The 23,418-nt window shown below is 40.8% G+C and overlaps 1 protein-coding gene across 2 annotated transcripts in view; it reads left to right on the top strand.

Annotated features, from left to right (window-relative positions):
* The window catches only part of CPE (carboxypeptidase E), a 152,402-nt gene extending 148,396 nt beyond the window's left edge, over window positions 1–4,006 (top strand). For both annotated transcript variants that reach the window (XM_019978002.2, XM_019978001.2), the window contains one exon: window positions 2,602–4,006. Coding sequence is in view for 1 of the 2 variants with exons in the window: in XM_019978001.2 (XP_019833560.2) it covers window positions 2,602–2,700 (99 nt within the window). In the remaining variant the exon portion in view is untranslated. The remainder of the gene's footprint in view (window positions 1–2,601) is intronic.
* Window positions 4,007–23,418: the final 19,412 nt, after the last annotated feature.

A 23,418-nucleotide genomic window follows, 5' to 3' on the forward strand; every position in this document is an offset into this window, starting at 1 on the left:
ATTCCAGTTGAGCTATTTCAAATCCTGAAAGATGATGCTGTGAAAGTGCTGCACTCAATATGCCAGCAAATTTGGAAAACTCAGCAGTGGCCACAGGACTGGAAAAGGTCAGTCTTCATTTAGATCCCAAAGAAAGGCAATGCCAAAGAATGCTCAAACTACCTCACAATTGCACTCATCTCACATGCTGGTAGAGTAATGCTCAGAATTCTCCAAGCCAGGCTTCAGCAATATGTGAACCGTGAACTTCCTGATGTTCAAGCTGGTTTTAGAAAAGGCAGAGGAACCAGAGATCAAATTGCCAACATCCGCTGGATCATGGAGAAAGCAAGAGAGTTCCAGAAAAACATCTATCTCTGCTTCATTGCCTATGCCAAAGCCTTTGACTGTGTGGATCACAGTAAACTGTGAAAAATTCTTAAAGAGATGGGAATACCAGACCACCTGATCTGCCTTTTGAGAAATCTATATGCAGGTCAGGAAGCAACAGTTAGAACTGGACATGGAACAACAGACTGGTTCCAAATAGGAAAAGGAGTACATCAAGGCTGTATATTGTCACCCTGCTTATTTAACTTCTATGCAGAGTACATCATGAGAAACGCTGGACTGGAAGGAACACAAGCTGGAATCAAGATTGCCGGGAGAAATCTCAATAACCTCAGATATGCAGATGACACCACCCTTATGGCAGAAAGTGAAGAGGAACTAGAAAGCCTCTTGATGAAAGTGAAAGTGGAGAGTGAAAAAGTTGGCTTAAAGGTCAACATTCAGAGAACGAAGATCATGGCATCCGGTCCCATCACTTCATGGGAAATAGATGGGGGAACAGTGGAAACAGTGTCAGACTTTCTTTTTTGGTGCTCCAAAATCACTGTAGATGGGACTGCAGCCATGAAATTAAAAGACGCTTACTCCTTGGAAGGAAAGTTATCACCAACCTAGATAGCATATTCAAAATCAGAGACATTACTTTGCCAACAAAAGTTCGTCTAGTCAAGGCTATGGTTTTCCTGTGGTCACATATGGATGTGAGAGTTGGACTGTGAAGAAGGCTGAGCACCAAAGAATTGATGCTTTTGAACTGTGGTGTTGGAGAAGACTCTTGAGAGTCCCTTGGACTGCAAGGAGATCCAATCAGTCCATTCTGAGGGAGATCAGCCCTGGGACTTCTTGGGAAGGAATGATGCTAAAGCTGAAACTCCAGTCCTTTGGTCACCTCATTCGAAGAGTTGACTCTTTGGAAAAGAGTCTGATGCTGGGAGGGATTGAGGGCAGGAGGAGAAGGAGATGACAGAGGATGAGATGGCTAGATGGCATCACTGACTCGATGGACGTGAGTCTGAGTGAACTCCAGGAGTTGGTGTTGGACGGGGAGGCCTGGTGTGCTGCGATTCATGGGGTCGCAAAGAGTTGGACACGACTGAGCTACTGAACTGAACTGAACTGAGTGGCCAAATCAAAGATCTCTTAGCTCCATGTGGAATGGAGCATGGCTATCTCATGGGCCCAAAGAGGTTGCATATTTTAAATAGTCCTTTGTGGAAAAATATATGAATTCTCCATAGACCTGATTAGGATGCCCGGTCTACAGGCAAGTTGAGTTCCTGGGTTACTGATCTTCATGGTGGTTTGGAGGTGTGTGTATTTCCATCAGTTCTTTCACAGATGCAAGATTCTGGAAAACAGAACCCTGTAAAAGCTACATTTAAAAAAATTTGTTTTTTTTTAATTAGAGGATAATTACTTTACAATATGTGATGGTTTCTGCCATACATCAGTATTAATCAGCCATAGACAGAGTGAAGTAAGTTAAAAAGAGAAAGACAATATATATTAATGCACATATATGGAATCTAGAACAGAGAAGGCAATGGTACCCCACTCCACTACTCTTGCCTGGAAAATCCCGTGGACAGAGGAGCCTGGTGGAGTGCAGTCCATGGAGTCACTAAGAGTCAGACACAACTGAGCGACTTCACTCTCACTTTTCACTTTCCTGCCTTGGAGAAGGAAATGGCAACCCACTTCGGTGTTCTTGCCTGGAGAATCCCAGGGACGGGGGAGCCTGGTGGGCTGACGTCTATGGGGTCGCACAAAGTTGGACATGGCTGAAGAAACTTAGCAGCAGCAGCATGGAATCTAGAAAGATAGAACTGATGATGATCCTACTTGCAGGGCAGCAAAGGAGACACAGGCATAAAGAACTGAGTTTTGGACGCGGTGAGGGAGGAGAGGGTGGGGTGGTTTGAGAGAAGTTACATCTTTTTATGGGAGAAAAGACTGCCTTTAAATAATCTGCCTATAAATAATCTGCTTTCCAATAATCCTGAGCATGTGCATGTGCTAAATTGCTTCAGTCATGTCCGATTCTATGCGACCCTATTAGATGAAAGCACATTTCAAACATAATGACTTTTGATATTCTTTTTCCCTAAAAGTATCTTTTTGGTTATCATGAGAGATTTTTTACGATTTACTTTTATTCAGATGGCTAGATTGAGATTATTCTAATAAACTTTAAACCTGTTCATTTTTAATTTTAGTTTTTAAAAGTACACAATCAATTTGATAATAATATATTATTATTTTCTCCTTTAGGTTGATTTTGAACTGGAGTCATTTTCTGAAAGGAAAGAAGAAGAGAAGGAAGAATTAATGGAATGGTGGAAGATGATGTCAGAAACTTTAAACTTTTAAGAAGGCTTCTAATTAATTGCTTTTAATCTATATAATGTATGTAGTATGATGTAATGTGGCCATTTTCTTTTAGATTTTGTGCAGTTAATATTTAACATTGATTTATTTTTCCTCATTTAAATATTAATAGACATTACTTAAAATAGACTCTTAGGTTAAAATATAAGAACTTGGTCTATAACATTCATTTTCGTATATATGTGATACAGAGGACTGTAGAAGAGATTTGAGTGATTTTGCCATGTTAGGCTTAGATACAATATTCCATATGTTATTTACAATATAGAACTTTTTGAGTAATTCTAGGTTTTAAAAATTAGTGAGTCCACTTATGGTTGCTGTAGGGGAAGAAGAGATATGGAGTCTGGGATCAGCATGTACACACTGCTATATTTAAAATGGATAACAAACAAGGTCCTACTGTATACTACAGATAACTCTGCTTAGTGTTATCTGGCAGCCTGGAGGGGAGGGATATTTTGAAGAAAATGGATACATATATATGTATGTTTGAGTCCCTTTGCCATACACTCAAAACATCATAACATTGTTAATCAGCTAAACTCTAATATAAAGTAAAATTTTTTTAAAATCCTAAAAAGAAGAAAGGAAAATGTATTTGAAAAAGCATCTGTGCAATGGATAGAAGGGGAGAGTAAACAAGGGGTACTTTGACGTGATAAAAGCTAAAAGTGAAAAAAAAGATAAAATAGAGAGTCCCTTTAATTAATGTAATTGGTGACAGTGTCACATAATGAAGCCATTGGAAAAGTCAATAGCTACAGCTTGAGTTGTCAGCACTATACTGCAAAACTTAAACAGTCCCGTATTGATCATCATTGTGTAGTGTGCTGTCTAGCTATAGAAGTATGATCTTGTTAATGCATTCTTGATGGGAAAGTTAAAGTGAAGGTGTTCAGTCGTGTCCAACTGTTTGCGACCCCATGGACTGTAGCCTACCAGGCTCCTCTGTCCATGGGATTCTCCAGGCAAGAGTACTGGAATGGGTTGCCATTTCCTTCTCCAGGGGATGTTCCCAACCCAGGGATTGAACTCGGGTCTCCTGCACTGTAGGCAGACGCTTTACCCTCTGAGACACCAGAGTAAGTATACTTGATGGGAATAAAATGTAAATGTTTAGTGAGAAGTTTTATGAAAAGAGTGGAAATTGATTTCTTGCTTGTATACATTGGTGCAATAGTGTTATATTATTCAGTGTGCTAACACTACTTTAAAGTGTAGGGTTTTTCTTGGTTGTAGATTGCCCCAGAATTGCATTCTAAATGAATAAAGATTAAAAAAAGTCCCTATGGTATGTATTTTAATTCTTTTTATTTTTTTGGTCTACAGTTTTGATCACGTGATAAAAAATGTATTCCCTTGAGAGCAGCCTCTCATTGGTTCATCTTCTATAATTTTAAATTTGTTAAGTGACTGCTGTATGCCAAGCACAGTGCAAGCACTGCATGCACTGTGTACATTATTTTGGTGGTCAAAATGTGATTCCATGGATCAGGTGTGTACATAAACTTTAAATACATATACAGAAAAATGAACATGTAATTAAGCATTGTGATGAGTAAAGTTATAGGAAGGACTAGTGTGTGGATAAAGAAATGTCAGAGCAACTTGCTTTAGACTAGATTCGGGGATAGCTTCTTAATGCAAGTTAAGCCCATACTTAGACTATGAGTTCAGTTCAGTCAGTTCACTCTCTCAGTCATGTCTGACTCTTTGTGACCCCATGGACTGCAGCATGCCAGGCCTCCCTGTCCATCACCAACTCCCAGAGTTTACTCAAACTCATGTCCATTGAGTCGGTGATGCCATCCAACCATCTCATCCTCTGTCGTCCCCTTCACCTCCCATATTCAATCTTTCCCAGCATCAGGGTCTTCTCAAATGAGTCAGCTTTTCGCATCAGGTGGCCGAATTATTGGAATTTCAGCTTCAGTATCAGTCCTTCCAATGAATATCCAGGACTGATTTCCTTTAGGATGGATTGGTTGGATCTCCTTCCAGATGAAGGGAGTCTCAAGAGTCCTCTCCAACACCACAATTCAAAAGCATCAGTTCTTTGGCACTCAGCTTTCGTTATAGTCCAACTCTCACATCCATACATAACTACTGGAAAAACCATAGCTTTGACTAGACGGACCTTTGTTGGCAAAGTAATGTTCCTGCTTTTTAATAAGCTGTCTAGGTTGAACTGTGGAGTTGGAGAAGACTCTTGAGAGTCCCTTGGACTGCATTCTGAAGGAGATCGGCCCTGGGATTTCTTGGGAAGGAATGATGCTAAAGCTGAAACTCCAGTACTTTGGCCACCTCATGCGAAGAGTTGACTCATTGGAAAAGACTCTGATGCTGGGAGGGATTGGGGGCAGGAGGAGAAGGGGACGACAGAGGATGAGATGGATGGATGGCCTCACTGACTCGATGGACATGAGTCTGAGTGAACTCCGGGAGTTGGTGTCGGACAGGGAGGCCTGGCATGCTGCGATTCATGGGGTCACAAGCAGTTGGACATGACTGAGTGACTAAACTGAACTGAACTGAGGTTGGTCATAACTTTTCTTCCAAGGAACAAATGTCTTTTAATTTCATGACTGCAGTCATCATCTGCATTGATTTTGGAGCCTCCCAAAATAAAGTCCGTCACTGTTTCCACTGTTTCCCCATCTATTTGCCATGAAGTGATGGGACCAGATGTCATGATTTTAGTTTTCTGAATGTTGAGTTTTAACCTAGCTTTTTCACCTCCTCTTTCACTTTCATCAAGAGGCTCTTTAGTTCGTTGCTTTCTGTCATAAGAGTGGTGTCATCGGTATATCCGGAGAAGGCAATGGCAACCCACTCCAGTACTCTTGCCTGGCGAATCCCATGGACAGAGGAGCCTGGTAGGCTGCAGTCCATGGGATCGCTAGGAATCCGACACGACTGAGCAACTTCACTTTCACTTTTCACTTTCATGCATTGGAGAAGGAAATGGCAACCCACTCCAGTATTCTTGCCTGGAAGATCCCAGGGTGGGGAGGAGCCTGGTGGGCTACTGTCTATGGGGTCTCACAGAGTCGGACACGACTGAAGCGACTTAGCAGCAGCAGCAGCAGCAGCATCTGCATATCTGACTGAGGTTATTGATATTTCTCCCAGCAATCTTGATTCCAGCTTGTGTTTCATCCAGTCCAGCATTTCTCATGATGTACTCTGCACATAAGTTAAATAAGCAGGGTGACAATATACAGCCTTGTCATATTCCTTTTCCGACTTGGAACCAGTCTGTTGTTCCAGGTCCAGTTCTAACTGATGATTCCTGACCTGCATACAGATTTCTCAAGAGGCAGGTCAGGTGGTCTGGTATTCCCATCTCTTGAAGAATTATCCACAGTTTGTTGTTATCCACACAGTCAAAGGCTTTGGTGTAGTCAATAAAGCAGACATAGATGTTTTTCTGGAACTCTCTTGCTTTTTCCATGATCCAGCGGATGTTGGCAATTTGATCCCTGGTTCCTCTGCCTTTTCTAAATCCAGCTTGAACATGTGGAAGTTCACAGTTCATGTATTGCTGATGCCTGGCTTGGAGAATTTTGAGCATTACTTTGCTAGCGTGTGGGATGAATACAATTATGCAGTAGTTTCAGCATTCTTTGGCATTGCCTATCTTTGGGATTGGAATGAAACTGACCTTTTCCAGTCCTGTGGTCATTGCTAAATTTTCCAAATTTGCTAGCATATTGAGTGCAGCACTTTTACAGCATCATATTTGACGATTTGTAATAGCTCAACTGGAATTCCATCACCTCCACTAGCTTTGTTTGTAGTGATTCTTTTTAAGACCCACTTGACTTCCAGGATGTCTGGCTCTAGGTGAGTGATCACACCATCGTGATCATCTGGGTCATGAAGATCTTTTTTGTGTAGTTCTGTGTATTCTTGCCACCTCTTCTTAACATTTTCTGCTTCTGTTGGGTCCATACCATTTCTGTCCTTTATTGTGCCCATCTTTGCATGAAAATTTCCGTTGGTATCTCTAATTTTCTTGAAGAGATCTCTAGTCTTTCCCATTCTATTGTTTTCCTCTATTGCTTTGCATTGATCACTGAGGAAGGCTTTCTTATCTCTCCTTGCTCTTCTTTGGAACTCTGAATTCAAATGGATATATCTTTCCTTTTTTCCTTTGTCTTTCACTTCTTTTATTTTCATATCAGTTTGTAAGGCCTCCTCAGACAACCATTTTGCCCTTTGCATTTCTTTTTCTTGGGGATGTTCTTGATCCCTGCCTCCTATACAATGTCATGAACCTCTGTCCAGAATTCTTCAGGCACTCTGTCTATCAGATCTAAGACCTTGAATCTATTTGTCACTTACACTGTATAGTCATAAGGGATTTGATTTAGGTCATACCTGAATGGTCTAGTGGTTTTCACTACTTTCTTCTATTTAAGTCTGAATTTTACAATAAGGAGTTCATGATCTGAGCCACAGTTAGCTCCCTGTCTTGTTTTTGCTGACTGTATAGAGCTTCTCCATCTTTGGGTGCAAAGTATATAATCCATCTGATTTTGGTGTTGGCCGTCTAGTGAGGTCCACGTGTAGAGTCTTCTCTTGTGTTGTTGGAAGAGGGTGTTTGCCATGACCAGTGCGTTCTCTTGGCCAAACTCTGTTAGCCTTTGCCTTGCTTCATTCTGTACTCCAAGGCCAAATTTTCTCCTTACTCCAGGTATTTCTTGACTTCCTCCTTTTGCATTCCAGTCCCCTGTAATGAAAGACACTTTTTTTTTTTTTTTTTGGTGTTAGTTCTAGAAGGTCTTGCAGATCTTCATACAACCATTCTACTTCAGCTTCTTCAGCTTTATTGGTTGGGGCATAGCCTTGAACTACTGTGATATTGAATGGTTTGCCTTGGAAATGAACAGAGATCATTCTGTCTTTTTTGAGATAGCATCCAAGTACTGCATTTCGGATTCTTTTGTTGATTATGATGGCTACTGCATTTTTTCTAAGGGATTCCTGCCCAAAGTAGTGAAATAATGGTCATCTGAGTTAAGTTCACCCATTCCAGTCCATTTTAGCTCACTGATTCCTAAAAGTCAACATTCAGTCTTACCATTTCCTGTTTGACCACTTCCAATTTGCCTTGATTCATGGACCTAACATTCCAGGTTCCTATGTAATATTGCTCTTTACAGCATCAGACTTTACTTCCATCACCAGTCACATCCATAACTGGGTGCTGTTTTTGCTTTTGCTCCGTCTCTTCATTCTTTCTGGAGTTAGTTCTCAATTGATCTCCAGTAGCATATTGGGCACCTACTGACTAGGAGTATGTGTGAGCAATGCAGAGTTACTTAGTATGCATTTGTATGTATGGTGGTGGTGATATGGTTGAGCAATGCTTCAGGTTGATGATGGTTTTCAGTCACTAGTTTGTGTCCGACTCTTTGTAATATCATGGACTGCAGCACACCAGGCTTCCCTGACCTTCACCATCTCCCAGAGCTTGCTCAAACTCATGTCCATTGAGATGGTAATGCCATCCAACCATCCCACCCTCTGTTGCCCTCTTCTCCTCCTGCCTTCAATCTTTCACAGCATCAGGATCTTTTCCAATGAGTTATCTCTTCATAACAGGTGACAAAATATTGGAATTTCAACTGCAGCATCAGTCCTTCCAATGAATATTCAGGGTTGATTTCCTTTAAGATTGATTGGTTTGATTTCCCTTCAGTTCAAGGGACTCTCAAGAGTCTTCTCCAACACTACAGTTCAAAAGCATCAATTATTCACCACTCAGCTTTCTTTATAGTCCAACTCTCACATCCATACCTGACTACTGGAAAAACCATAGCTTTTACTATATGGATTTTTGTCAGCAATGTGATGTCTCTGCTTTATAATATACTGTCTCGGTTTGTCACAGCTTTTCTTCCAAGGAGCAAGCATATTTTAATTTCATGGCTGCAGTCACTGGCAGCAGTAATTTTTGAAGCCCAAGAAAATAAAATCTGTCACTGTTTTCATTTTTTCCCCATGTATTTGCCTTGAAGTTATGGGACTGGATGTCATAATCTTAGTTTTCTGAATGCTAAGTTTTAAGCCAGCTTTTTTCTCTATCCTATTTCACCCTCATCAAGAGTCTTTTTAGTTCCTCTTCCCTATCTACATATCTGAGGTTGTTGATATTTCTCCCAGAAATCTTGATGCCAGCTTGTGATTCATCCAGTCCAGAATTTTGCATGAATGTACTCTGCATGTAAGTTAAATAAGTAGGGTGACAATGTACAGCCTTGATGTACTCCTTTCCCAGTTTTGAACCAATCCATTGTTCCATGTACAGTTCTATCTATTGCTTTTTGACTTGCATACAGGTTTCTCAGGAGACAAGAAAGGTGGTCTGATATTCCCATCTCTTTAAGAATTTTCCACATTTTGTTGTGATCCACACAGTCAAAGTCTTTAGGATACTCAATGAGGCAGAAGTAGATGTTTCGCTGGAATTCCCATGCTTTTTCTATGATCCAACAAATATTGACAGTTTGATTTCTGATTCCTCTGCCTTTTTAAAATCCAGCTTGTACATCTAAATGTTCTCATTTCACACACGGTTGAAGCCTAACTTGAAGGATTTTGAGCATTACCTTGCTAGCATGTGAAATGAGCACAACTGTACAATAGTTTGAACATTCTTTGGCATTGTCCTTCTTTGGGATTGGGATGAAAACTGACCTTTTCAAATCCTGTGGCAACTGCTGAGGTTTCCAAATTTGCTGTCATATTCAGTGTAGCACTTTAACACTGTAGGTGAGTGACTACACCATCGGTTATCCAGGGCATTAAGACCTTTCTTGTATAGTTCTGTGCATTCTTATTACCACCTCTTCTTAATCTCTTGTTCTTCTGCTAGCTTACCATTTCTGTCTTTTGTCATGCCCATCTTTGCATGAAATGTTCCCTTGGTAGCTCCAGTTTTCTTGAAGAGGACTGTGGTCTTCCCCATTCTATTGTTTTCCTCCATTTCTTTGTATTATTCACTTAAGGCTTTCTTATCTCTCCTTGCTATTCTCTCAAACTGTGCATTCAGTTGGATGTATCTTTACCTTTCTCCTTTGCTTTTTACTTCTCTTCTTTCCTCAGCTATTCGTGAGGCTTCCTCAGACAACCACTTTGCCTTCTTGCATTTCTTTTTCTTGGGGATGGTTTTTGTCACTGCCTCCTATACAAAGTTATGATCCTCTGTCCCTAGTTCTTCGGGCACTCTACCAGCTCTAATCCCTTGAATCTATTCATCACCTCCACTGTATAATTATAAGGGATTTAATTTAGGTCATACCTGAATGGCCTAGTGGTTTTCTCTACTGTCTTCAATTTAAGGTGGGTATAGGTTTTTTATTACATAGTTTTAACCATTGTAATAGCTGCAAAAATATATACTGGCTTAAACATGATAGAAGTATATTTCTTGCTCAGATACCTGTACTGAGCAGAAGACAGAAAGATTAGATGGCTTTTCTCTACCTTGGCATTCTGAGTCACGTTCTGACAGATGATCTGCCATCTTCCACATGTGGCCACCAAGTTGCTGGTGTTCATCTTCATTGTAGCCAGTGGGAAAGAGGAAAGACCATGGAGGAGCAGGTTAGGGTTGCCTGTATGAATCAGGCCTGGCAGTAGTATATGCTACTTCTGCTCACATAATATTGCCTAGAATTGTATCTTCTGGTCATAATATTTGCAAGAGAATCTAGGCAACGTAGTCCATCAGCACACCTCGGCTGGTGAAGGAAAACTTGATATTTGGTGAGCATCTGCAGTCTCTGCTAGATAGAAGGAACAGCACATGTAGAGGCATCGGGGGTAGGAAAGAACATGGATTGCTGAAGGAATAGCAAGGGAGGTGGGAAGTCAAGGCCAGGTAAGTCAGCAGGCATAAAGTCATGCAGGACATTATGGACCAGAATTGAGATTATGGGGTTTTGATTTTAGAATCACTGAATGGTTTTAAGCTAGAAGTAGTAGTTGCTCGTCACTCAGTCATGTCTGACTCTTTGCAACCCCATGGACTGCAGGATGCCAGGCTTCCCTGTACTTAACAATCTCCCAGAACTTGCTAAAACTCATATCCATTCAGTCAGTGATTCTATACAACCAGTTTGTCCTCTGTTGTCCCCTTCTACTGTCCTCAATCTTTCCCAGCATCAAAGTCTTTTCCAATGAGTTGGCTCTTCCCATTGGGTGGCCAAAGTATTGGAGTTTCAGCTTCAGCATCAGTCCTTCTGATTAATATTCAGGGTTTATTTCCTTTAGGATTGACTGGATTGATCTCCTTGATGTCCAAGGGACTCTCAAGAGTCTTCTCCAACACCACAGTTCATGAGAATCCATTCTTCAGCGCCCAGCCTTCTTTATGGTCAAACTCTCACACTCATGCATGACTACTGGAAAAACCATAGCTTTGACTATATGGACCTTTGTTGACAAAGTAATGTCTCTGCTTGTCAATGCATTGTCTAAGTTCGTCATTTATTTTCTTCTGAGAAGCAAATATCTCTTAACTTCATGGCTGCAGTAACCAGCTGCAGTAATTTTGAAGCCCAGGAAAATAAAGTCTGTCAATATTTCCATTGTTTTCCCATCTATTTGCCATGAAGTGATGTAACTGTATGCCATGATCTTAGTTTTTTGAATGTTGAGTTTTAAGCCAGTTTTTTCACTCTCCTCTTTCACCTTCATCAAGAGACTTTTTAATTCCTCCTTGATTTTTGCCATAAGGGTGGTGTCATGTGCATATATGAAGTTGCTGATATTTTTCCCAGCAATCTTGACTCCAGCTTGTGCTTCATCCAGCCTGGCATTTCACATGAAGTACTTTGCATATAAATTAAACAAGCAGGGTGACAATATACAGCCTTAATGTACTCCTTTCCCAATTTGGAACCAGTGCATTATTCCATGTCTAGTTCAAGTTGTTGCTTCTTCACTGCATACAGGCCTCTCAGGAGGCAGGTAGGGTGGTCTGGCATTCCTATCTCTTGAAGAATTTTCCAGTTTGTTGTGACTGACACAGTCAAAGGCTTCAGGGTGGTCAATTAAACAGATGTAGATGTTTTTCAGGGATTCTCTTGCTTTTCTATGATCTAAAGAATGTTGGTGATTTGATCTCTGCTTCCTCTGTCTTTTTAAAATTCAGCTTGTGCATCTGGAAATTCTCAGTACACATACTATTGAAGCCTAACATGGAGGATTTTGAGTATTACCTTGCTATCATGTGAAATTAGCACAATGGTACTGTAGTTTGAACATTCTTTGGCACTGTCCTTCTTTGGTATTGTAATGAAAACTGACCTTTCCCAGTGCTGTGGCTACTCTGAGTTTTCTAAATTTGCTGGCATATTGAGTGAAGTACTTTAACAGCATCATTTTTTTAGGATTTGAAATAGCTCAGCTGAAATTCTATCACTTCCCTTAAGCTTTGTGCATAGTGATGCTTCCTAATGAGGTAGAAATTGCTAGGCAGGCAGTCAGTGTAGGGCTCTTTGATCTCGGTCTTTTTTTCAGTAAACATCTCACTCCATAACCTAAAGCTATACCCTTTGTTTCAGTTTCCTGACTTTCAGAGCAATTCATCTTCAGTCCTGGTAGACCATAAAACACTCAGATTCTGGACAGGACAACCATTAACTCCTGGCCCTCTTATCTAAAAGAAAAACAACAGGTAGACCGTCAACTTTTGGCCTATATCTGGTCCTTTGTGGAATGGCCAGGGTTATAAGGTAGGGTCACAGGACGGTAACTCAATGTCGTAAGAGACTTAGAAACTGGGAATCAAAAGAAGCCATAAAAATATCATGTTAAACATTTTAAAATGTTTGGTTAGAAATGGCATATGTTATGGACAGGAACCAACCATATCAATACCAAATGTACAGATCAATACTAATGAGGATATAAGCTGCTGTTAGCCCCACCTTTGGGGGACACTTTGCCCACTCTCAGTGTCTATGCTGAGAGATTTGTACTTTCTTTTAAAAATAAATCCTATTTGCTGGCTACTGTAAAATTTGTGTGTTTGTGAAGTTCATTCTTTTGCCCTGGAAAGAACTTGGTTTCCCATTTCACTAAGGCCAATTTGAGTTCACATTCCAGGATGTCTAACTCTAGGTGAGTGATTACACCATCATGGTTATCTGGGTTATTAAGATCTTTTTTTTGTATAGTTCTTCTGTATATTCTTGCCATCTCGTCTTAATATCTTCTGTTTCTTTTAGGTTCATAACATTTCTGTCCTTTATTGTGCCCATCCATGCATGAAATGTTCCCTTAGTATCTCAAATTTTCTTGAAGAGATCTCTAGTCTTTCCCATTTTATTGTTTTCCTCTATTTCTTTGTGATCATCACTTAGGAAAGCTTTCTTATCTCTCCTTGCTGTTCTTTGGAACTCTGTATTCACAAGGGTATATCTTTCCTTTCTCCTTTGCCTTTCACTTCCTTTCTTTTCTCAGCTATTTATAAAGCCTCCTCAGACAACCATTTTGCCTTTTTGCATTTCCTTTACTTGAGGATGGTTTTGATCACTGCCTCCTGTACAATGTTCAGCTCAGTTCAGTTCAGTCACTCAGTCATGTCCGACTCTTTGCGATCCCATGAGTTGCAGCACGCCAGGCCTCCCTGTCCATCACAAACTCCCGGAGTTCACCCAGACTCAAGTCCGTCAAGTCAGTGATGCCATCCAGCCATCTCATCCTCTGTCATCCCCTTTTCCTCCTGCCCCCATCCCTCCCAGCATCAGAGTCTTTTCCAATGAGTCAACTCTTCGCATGAGGTGACCAAAGGACTGGAGTTTCATCTTTAGCATCATTCCTTCCCAAGAAGTCCCAGGGCTGATCTCCTTCAGAATGGACTGATTGGATCTGCTTGCAGTCCAAGGACTCTCAAGAGTCTTCTCCAACACCACAGTTCAAAAGCATCATTTTTTCAGCGCTCAGCCTTCTTCACAGTCCAACTCTCACATCCATACATGACCACTGGAAAAACCATAGCCTTGACTAGATGAACCTTTGTTGGCAAAGTAATGTCTCTGCTTTTCAATATGCTATCTAGATTGGACATAACTTTCCTTCCAAGGAGTAAGCGTCTTTTAATTTCATGGCTTCAGTCACCATCTGCAGTGATTTTGGAGCCCAGAAAAATAAAGTCTGACACTGTTTCCACTGTTCCCCATCTATTTCCCATGAAGTGATGGGACCGGATGCCATGATCTTCGTTTTCTGAATGTTGAGCTTTAAGCCAACTTTTTCCACTCTCCAATTTCACTTTCATCAAGAGGCTTTTTAGTTGCTCTTCACTTTCTGCCATAAGGGTGGTGTCATCTGCATATCTGAGGTTATTGATATTTCTCCCGGCAATCTTGATTCCAGCTTGTGTTTCTTCCAGTCCAACATTTCTCATGATGTACTCTGCATAGAAGTTAAATAAGCAGGGTGACAATATACAGCCTTGATGTACTCCTTTTCCTATTTGGAACCAGTCTGTTGTTCCATGTCCAGTTCTAACTGTTGCTTCCTGACCTGCATACAGGTTTCTCAAGAGGAAGGTCAGGTGGTCTGGTTTCCCATCTCTTGAAGAATTTTCCACAGTTTCTTGTGATCCACACAGTCAAAGGCTTTGGCATAGTCAATAAAGAAGAAATAGATGTTTTTCTGGAACTCTCTTGCTTTTTCCATGATCTAGTGGATGTTGGCAATTTGATCTTTGGTTCCTCTGCCTTTTCTAAAACTAGCTTGAACATCAAGAAGTTCATGGTTCACATATTGCTGAAGCCTGGCTTGGAGAATTTTGAGCATTACTTTACTAACGTGTGAGATGAGTGCAATTGTGCGATAGTTTGAGCATTTTTTTTGGCATTGGCTTTCTTTGGGATTGGAATGAAGACTGACCTTTTCCAGTCCTGTGGCCACTGCTGAGTTTTCCAAATTTGCTGGCATATTGAGTGCAGCACTTTCACAGCATCATCTTTCAGGATTTGAAATAGATCAACTGGAATTCCATCATCTCCACTAGCTTTGTTGTAGTGATGCTTTCTAAGGCCCACTTGACTTCACATTCCAGGATGTCTGGCTATAGGTCAGTGATCACACCATCGTGATTATCTGGGTCGTGAAGATCTTTTTCTGTACAGTTCTTCTGTGTATTCTTGCCACCTCTTCTTAATGTCTTCTGCTTCTGTTAGGTCCATACCATTTCTATCCTTTATCGAGCCCATCTTTGTATGAAATGTTCCCTTGTTATCTCTAATTTTGTTGAAGAGATCTCTAGTCTTTCCCATTCTGTTGTTTTCTTCTATTTCTTTGCACTGATTGCTGAGGAAGGCTTTCTTATCTCTTCTTGCTATTCTTTGGAACTCTGTATTCAGATGCTTATATCTTTCCTTTTCTCCTTTGCTCTTCACTTCTCTTCATTTCACAGCTATTTATAAGGCCTTCTCAGACAGCCATTTTGCTTTTTTGCATTTCTTTTCCATGGGCATGGTCTTGATCCCTGTCTCCTGTACAGTGTCACGAACCTCATTCCACAGTTCATCAGGCACTCTATCTATAAGATCTAGGCCCTTAAATCTATTTCTCACTTCCACTGTATAATCATAAGAGATTTGATTTAGGTCATACCTGAATGGTCTATTGGTTTCCCTACTTTCTTCAATTTCAGTTTGAATTTGGCAATAAGAAGTTCATGATCTGAGCCACAGTCAGTCCTGGTCTTGTTTTTGCTGACTATATAGAGCTTCTCCATCTTTGGGTGCAAAGAATATAATCAGTCTGATTTTGGTGTTGACCATCTGGTGAGGTCCATGTATAGAGTCTTCTCTTGTGTTGTTTGGAGAGGGTGTTTGTTATGACCAGTGCATTTTCTTGGCAAAACTCTATTAATCTTTGCCCTGCTTCATTCTGTATCCAAGGCCAAATTTGCCTGTTACTCCAAGTGTTTCTTGACTTCCTACTTTTGCATTCCAGTCCCCTATAATGAAAAGGACATCTTTTTGGGGTGTTAGTTCTAAAAGGTCTTGTAGGTCTTCATAGAACCATTCAACTTCAGCTTCTTCAGCGTTACTGATTGGGGCATATACTTGGATTATTGTGATATTGAATGGTTTGCCTTGGAAACGAACAGAGATCATTCTGTCATTTTTGAGATTGCATCCAAGTACTGCATTTCGGACTCTTTTGTTGACCATGATGGCTACTCCATTTCTTTGAGGGATTCCTGCCCGCAGTAGTAGATATAATGGTCATCTGAGTTAAATTCACCCATTCCAGTCCATTTCAGTTCGCTGATTCCTAGAATGTCGACATTCAGTCTTGCCATCTCTTGTCTGACCACTTCCAATTTGCCTTGATTCATGGACCTGACGTTCCAGTTTCCTATGCAATATTGCTGTTTACAGTATCGGACCTTGCTTCTGTCACCAGTCACATCCACAGCTGGGTATTCTTTTTGCTTTGTCTCCACCCTTTCATTCTTTCTAGAGTTATTTCTCCACTGATCTCCAGTAGCATATTGGGCACCTACCGACCTGGGGAGTTCCTCTTTCAGTATCCTATCATTTTGCCTTTTCATACTATTCATGGGGTTCTTAAGGCAAGAATACTGAAATGGTTTGCCATTCCCTTCTCTAGTGGACCACATTCTGTCAGATCTCTCCACCATGACCCGCCCATGTTGGATTGCCCCACAGGCATGGCTTAGTTTCATTGGGTTAGACAAGTCTGTGGTCCTAGTGTGATTAGATTGACTAGTTTTCTGTGAGTACAATGTTACAAACCTGCATCTGTAGTTCTTCAGGCACTCTATCAGATTTAATCCCTTGAGTGTATTTGTCACTTCCACTGTATAATCATAAGGGATTTGCTTTACATCATATCTGAATGGTCTAGAGATTTTCTATACTTTCTTCAATTTAAGTCTGAATTTTGAAATAAGGAGTTCATGATCTGAGCCACAGTCAGCCCCAGTCTTGTTTTTGCTGACTTTATGGAGCTTCTCCATCTTTGACTGCAAAGAGTGTAATCATCTGACTCGGTGTCGGCCGTCCGGTGGCGTCCGTGTGCAGTGCCACCTCATGCAGCAGTCCACAGTTTGTGGTGTAAGTCCTCTTGGGGGAGGTCGCCATCAAACCCACTACAGAGTCGCCAAGTGGTGACCCAAAGACTGGAGAACAATTATACCAAAGAAGTTCTCACACTGCTGGGAAAGTTCGAGGACCCACAACAGGTTTCCCAACCTGAGGATCAAGTGAAGGGGTTGAGAACCCGGGGGAATTTGACTTTGAAGTTCAGTTGGATTTGATTACAGAACTTCCATAGGACTGGGAAAACAAAAACTCTTGGAGGTCACAAACAAAACTTTATGCACACCAGGGCCAAGGGAGAAGGAGCCGTGACCCCACAAGAGACTGAGCCAGACTTGTCTGTGAGTGTTTGGGAGTCTCTGGCAGAGATGTGGGTCAACAGCAGCCTGCTTTGGGGTCAGGGACATTGACTGCCTCGGTCCTGTGAGGACTAGTATAAGTCCTTTTAGAGGAGGTTGCCATTATCCCTACCATACTTTGGCCTCAAGCCAAACTACAGGGAGGGATCATAGATCCATCCATCAGCAGAAAAGTGGATTAAAGATTTACTGAGCATGGTCTTGCCCACCAGAGCAGTTTTCCCCACAGCCAGCTTCTCCCATCACAAGCCTCTTATCCTCATTTATCAGAGAGCAGAAAGAATGAAAACCACAATCACAGAAAACTAACAAAACTGATCACATGGATCACAGCCTTGTCTAACTCAACTATGAGCCATGCTGTGTAGGGCCACTGAAGACAGATGGGTCATGGTGGAGAATTCTGACAAAATTCACTGGAGAAAGGACTGACAAACCACTTCAGCATTCTTGCCTCGAGAACCCCATGAACAGTATGACAAATCAAAAACATATGACACTGAAAGTTGAACTCCCCAGGTTAGTAGGCACCCAATATGCTACTGGAGAAGAGTGGAGAAATAGCTCCAGAAGGAATGAAGAGGCAAAGCCAAAGTGGAAATAATGCCCAGTTGTGGATATGTCTGGTGGTGAAAGTAAAGTCCAGTGCTGTAAAGAAAAATATTACATAGGAACCTGGAATGTTAGGTCCATGAATCAAGGTAAATTGGAAGTGGTCAAACAGGAGATGGCAAGAGTGAACATTTTATGAATCAGTGAACTAAAATGGACAGGAGTGGGCAAATTCAGATGACCATTATATCTACTACTGTGAGCAAGAATCCTTCAGAAGAAATGGAGTAGCCCTCATAGTCAGGAAAAGAGTCTGAAATGCAGTACTAGGGTACAATTTCAAAAATGACAGAATGATCATGGTTCATTTCCAAGGCAAAGCATTCACTATCACAATAATCCAGGTATATGAACCAAACACTAATGGCAAAGAAGCTGAAGTTGAATGGTCCTTTTCATCATAGGGGACTGGAGTGCAAAAGTAGGAAGTCAAGCGATACCTGGAGTAACAGGCAAGTTTGGCCTTGGAGTACAAAATGAAGTTGGGCAAAGGTTAACACAGTTTTGCCAAGAGAACGCACTGGTCATAGCAAACACCCTCTTCCAACAACACAAGATAGGAAGGGACAAGATCTAATTTAAGTTTAAAAGGTTCTTCTTGCTGCTGTGTACAGGGTAGAAGGAAGAGTAGAGACTAGTCAGGAATTTGTTGCAGGGTCTAGAAGAGCAGTAACTTGGATCATGTTTTGGCAGTAGAAATAAGAATATGTGGGAGGTTTGCAGTGTATTTCAGAGACAGAATTGACAGGCCTTGGTGAGAAATTGGATGTGGGTGATGAGGGGGAGGCAGGTGTCACAGGTGACATCATGTTTCTAACTTGATCATGAATATGTGGCTTGTGATATATTGGAGAAGCAGAAGATTTGAAAAGGTGAGAAGAAAAAAATCCAATATAGGAAATGTTAAGCTTATTTTGCTTATACTTATAAGATACCCAAATAGAGATGTTGAGTTTGTGGCTGCCTAGTCTCTGTGTGAAGCTCTAAAAGATGCCTGAGTTTGGAAATATAAATTTGAATTTAATTGGTGTATAAATAAAGAGCTATTAATTATACAAATCCAGGGCAGTTTTGAGAATGAAAGGGGTACAATTAATTTTGCCAGGACAGGAAATACAATTCAGAACTGCATGGGGCAAGATTGAGAGTAGGTTCCCCTACATATAGATGGTATACAAAGTCATATAAAATCATGGGAATGTATAAGATCCCCCAAGAAGAGGCCATAGAGATAGAAGGAAGTAAGACCTGGACTGATTTCTGAGGAACTTCAGAATTCTGCTCCTTGTGGTTCATATCAGATAGGATACGTTAGGCTATGATGTAGTAAGAAACAACCCTAAGTCTCAGTAGTTTAACTTAACAGTAATTTCATGGTTACATGACATTACATAGGTCTATGTAACTCTCCAGGAAATTTGTCCCTGCACGTAGTGATGCTCCTATGGAATGTTTCTGGCCTGCAGCTCTGCTGTCTCAGCATAAAGCTTCCTCAGTCTTTAGTTTTAGTCATAGGAACATACCTGAAGTCACTTCTGCCCACTGCTCAAGACTTCAGCCCTTAGCCTTGTTGATCCAGAGAGCTTGGTGAACATCACTGTCTACAGCTTAGTCTTCCCTACTGGCCTTCAACATACCTTTGCACATCTTTTTCCAAATATATATTTCATCTAACTCCTCCACAGAGGAGGCAGTTTAAAAGTCACATCAAATCAAGGCTTTGAGCTTCAAGTTGGGAATTTTTGAGGAATCCCATGATAGCCTCTGTATCAGACATGCATATGGTCACTCTTGCTCCAGAAAATTGTGAACTAAAAGGCGAGATTGTATGCATCCCTCACACCCATCATACAATGATGGAACACAATACACTTCCTGCAGAATGATGAGGAGTAAGATGTGCCCAGTGTTTATTGGTCCTCAACAATTCTGAAATCTTGCTGAACGAATATTTTATAGGCCTTTCTTTGGGGGATGAAGAATGTTTTTGTCCTCAGAATTGATTCTACACTTTGGAAAGCACTTCCTCTTATTGTTCCCTGCAGCCATGACCTTGCCTTCTTGTAGGTTTTTCTCATTCACTCAGGATCTAAGTTGACAGAGGCCCCACCTAGCACTGCTCACTATCTGGAATATGGGACCTCCAGGTCACTGCAACAGAGGGTGAGAGAGACCCAAGAACCAAGAACAGACTTACCTTGGACTGTAGGTGGCATGTCAGCTGTGTTTACAATTTACTGGGCAGTGTAGAGGATACAGAAAATATTGCAAATATCATGTCTGTCTCTGCCACAAGGCCATGCAGGCCAACTTGTCACTCATTTAGCAGTTGGAAGGAAGGTTTTAATTTGATGTAGTTCTTTCATCACAATCACTTATGGTTCCCTGGTAGCTCAGCTGGTAAAGAATCAGCCTGCAATGCAGGAAACTCTAGTTCAATTCCTGGGTTGGGAAATTCCCCTGGAGAAGGGATAGGCTACCCACTTCAGTATTCTTGGGTTTCCCTGGTGGCTTAGACAGTCAAGAATCTGCCTGCAATCCAGGAGACTGGGGTTCGATCCCTGGTTTGGGAAGGTCCCCTGAAGGAGGGCATGACAACCCACTCTAGTACTCTTGCCAGGAGAATCCACATAGACAGAGGAGCCTGGTGGGCTACAGTTCATGGGGTTGCAAAGAGTCAGACATGACTGAGCAACTAAGCAAAAACATACAATGGTTATAATACAGGGTTTCAAAGGTCTGCACTATCTTGGTCATGGTCTCAGCATGCTCAGATTTTATCTGATAAGCAATCTAGAATTGGATCAAAATCTGTGTAACTCAAGGAAGATATGAGCCATGCCATGCAGGTCTACCCAAGAGGGATGGGTCATTGTTGGAGATTTCTGACAAAATGTGATCCATTAGAGAAGGAAATGGCAAACCACTTCAGTATTCTTGCTTTGAGAACCCCATGAACACAGTGAAAAGGCAAAAATATATAACATTGGAAGATGAGCCCCCTCAGGTCAGTAGGTCTCCAATATGCTACTGGAGAATGGCAGAGAAAGAGTTCCAGAAGGAATGAAGAGCCTGGGCCAAAATGGAAATGTTGTCCAATTGTGGATGTCTCTGGAGGTAAATGTAAAGTCCAATGCTGTAAAGAAAAATATTGAATAGGAACCTTGAATGTCTGTGAATCAAGGTAAATTGGATGTGATCAAGCTGGAGATGGAAAGGGTAAACATCAACATTTTAGGAATCAGTCTAAAATGGACAGGAATGGGCAAATTCAGATGACCATTATATCTACTACTATGAGCAAGAATCAAATAGGATATGGGGAGGGAGAAGGGTTCAGGATGGGGAACACATGTATACCTGTGGCGGATTCATTTTGATATTTGGCAAAATTAATACAATTATGTAAAGTTTAAAAATAAAATAAAATTTTTAAAAAAATTAAATAAAAAAAATAGAGTAGGCCTCATAATAAAAGAAAAAAAAAAAAAAAGAGTTTGAAATGCAGTACTTGGATGCAATCTCAAAAATGACAGAATGATCTTAGTTATTTCCAAGACAAACCATTCAATATCACAGCAATCCAAGTCTATTCCCCAACCAATAAAGTCAAAGAAGCAATGCAAAAGGAGGAAGTCAAGAGATAACTGGAGTAACAGGCAAGTTTGGCCTTGGAGTACAAAGTGAAGCAGGTCAAAGGCTAACAGAGCTTTGCCCAGAGAAAGCACTCGGCATAGTAAACATCCTTTTCCAACAACATAAAAGACAACTCTACACATGAACATCACTAGATTGTCAACACCAAAATCAGATTGATTATATTCTTTGCAGCTGAAGATGGAGAAGCTCTCTACAGTGAGTAAAAATAAGATCTGGAGTTGATTGTGGCTTAGGTCATGAGCTCCTTATTGTAAAATTCAGACTTAAATTGAAGGAAGTAGAGAAAAACACTAGGCCTAAATCAAACCCCTTATGATTATACAGTGGAGATGACAAATAGATTTAAGGGATTAGAGTTGGTAGACAGAGTGCCTAAAGAGCTATGATGGAGCATTGTACAGGAAGTGGTGACCAAAACCATCCCCAGGAAAAAGAAACGCAAGAAGGTAAAGTGGTTGCCTAAGGAGGACTTACCAATAGCTGAGAAAGGAAGATAAGTGAAAACCAAAGGAGAAAGGAAAGGCTATACCCAACTGAATGCAGAGTTCCAGAGAATAGCAAGAGGGGATAAGAAAGCCTTAAATAATGCAAAGAAGTAGAGGAAAACAATAGAACGGGAAAGACTAGAGAATTTTCAAGAATATGGGGGATACAAAGGGAACATTTCATGCAAAGATGGGCTCAATAAAGGATGGAAATGGTATGGACCTAATAGAAGAAGAAGAGATTAAGAAGAGGTGGCAAGAATGCACAGAAGAACTATAAAAAAGGTATTAATGACCTGGATAACCATGATGATGTGGTCACTCACCTAGAGCCAAACATCCTGGAGTGTGAAGTCAAGTGGGTCTTAGGAAGCATTACCACCAATAAAGCTAGTGGAAGTGATGGAATTCCAGCTGAGTTATTTCAAATCTTAAAAGATGGCACTATTAAATTGCTGTACTCCACATGCAAGCAAATATGGAAAACTCAGCACTTGCCACAGGACTGGAAAAGGTCAGTTTTCATTCCAACTGCAAAGAAGGACTGCCAGAATGTTCAAACTACCATACATTTGCACTCATTTCACATGCTAATAAGATTACATTCAAAATCCTTTAAGCTAGCCTTCAACAGTACATGAAAGGAGGACTCAATGTACAAGCTGGATTTAGAATAGACAGAGGAACCAGAGATCAAATTGTCAATATCCTTTGGATCATAGAAAAAGCAAGCTAAATTCCAGAAAAGATGTCTACTTCTGCTTCATTGACTATCCTAAAGCCTTTGATTGTGTGGTTCACAACAAACTGTGGAAAATGCTTAAAGAGACGGGAATACCAGACTACCTTTCTTGTCTCCTGAGAAGCCTGTATTCAGGACAAAAGATGGAGATGAAATGACAGACTGATTCAAAATTGGGAAAGGAGTACATCAAGATTATATACCGTCACCCTGATTATTTAACTTACATGCTGTGTATATCAAGGGAAATGCTGGGCTGGGTGAATTACAATGGGAATACATCATAGGAAATGCTGGGCTGAATCAAGACTGCTGGGAGAAATATCAACAACCTCAGATATACATATGATACCACTTTAATGGCAGAAAGCAAAGAGAAACTAAAGAGCCTCTTGATGAAGGGAAAAGAGGAGCATGAGAAAGCTGGCTTAAAACTGGCATTCAAAAATCTAAGATCATGGTATTTGGTCCTATCACTTCATGGTAAGTAGATTTGGAAATAACGGAAGCAGTATCAGATTTTATTTTCTTGGGCTAAAAAATCACTGCAGATGGTGACTACAGGCATGAAATTAAAATATGCTTGTTCCTTGGAAGAAAAGCTATGACAAATCTAGACAGCGTTTTGAAAAGCAGAGATATCATTTTGTCGACAAAAGTCTGTATAGACAAAACTATGGTTTTTCCAGTAGTCATATATGCACATGAGAGTTGGAACATAAAGAAGACTGAGCAGC

Source organism: Bos indicus, chromosome 17 (genome assembly GCF_029378745.1).
Source record: "Bos indicus isolate NIAB-ARS_2022 breed Sahiwal x Tharparkar chromosome 17, NIAB-ARS_B.indTharparkar_mat_pri_1.0, whole genome shotgun sequence".
Classification (NCBI taxonomy): Eukaryota; Metazoa; Chordata; class Mammalia; order Artiodactyla; family Bovidae; genus Bos; species Bos indicus.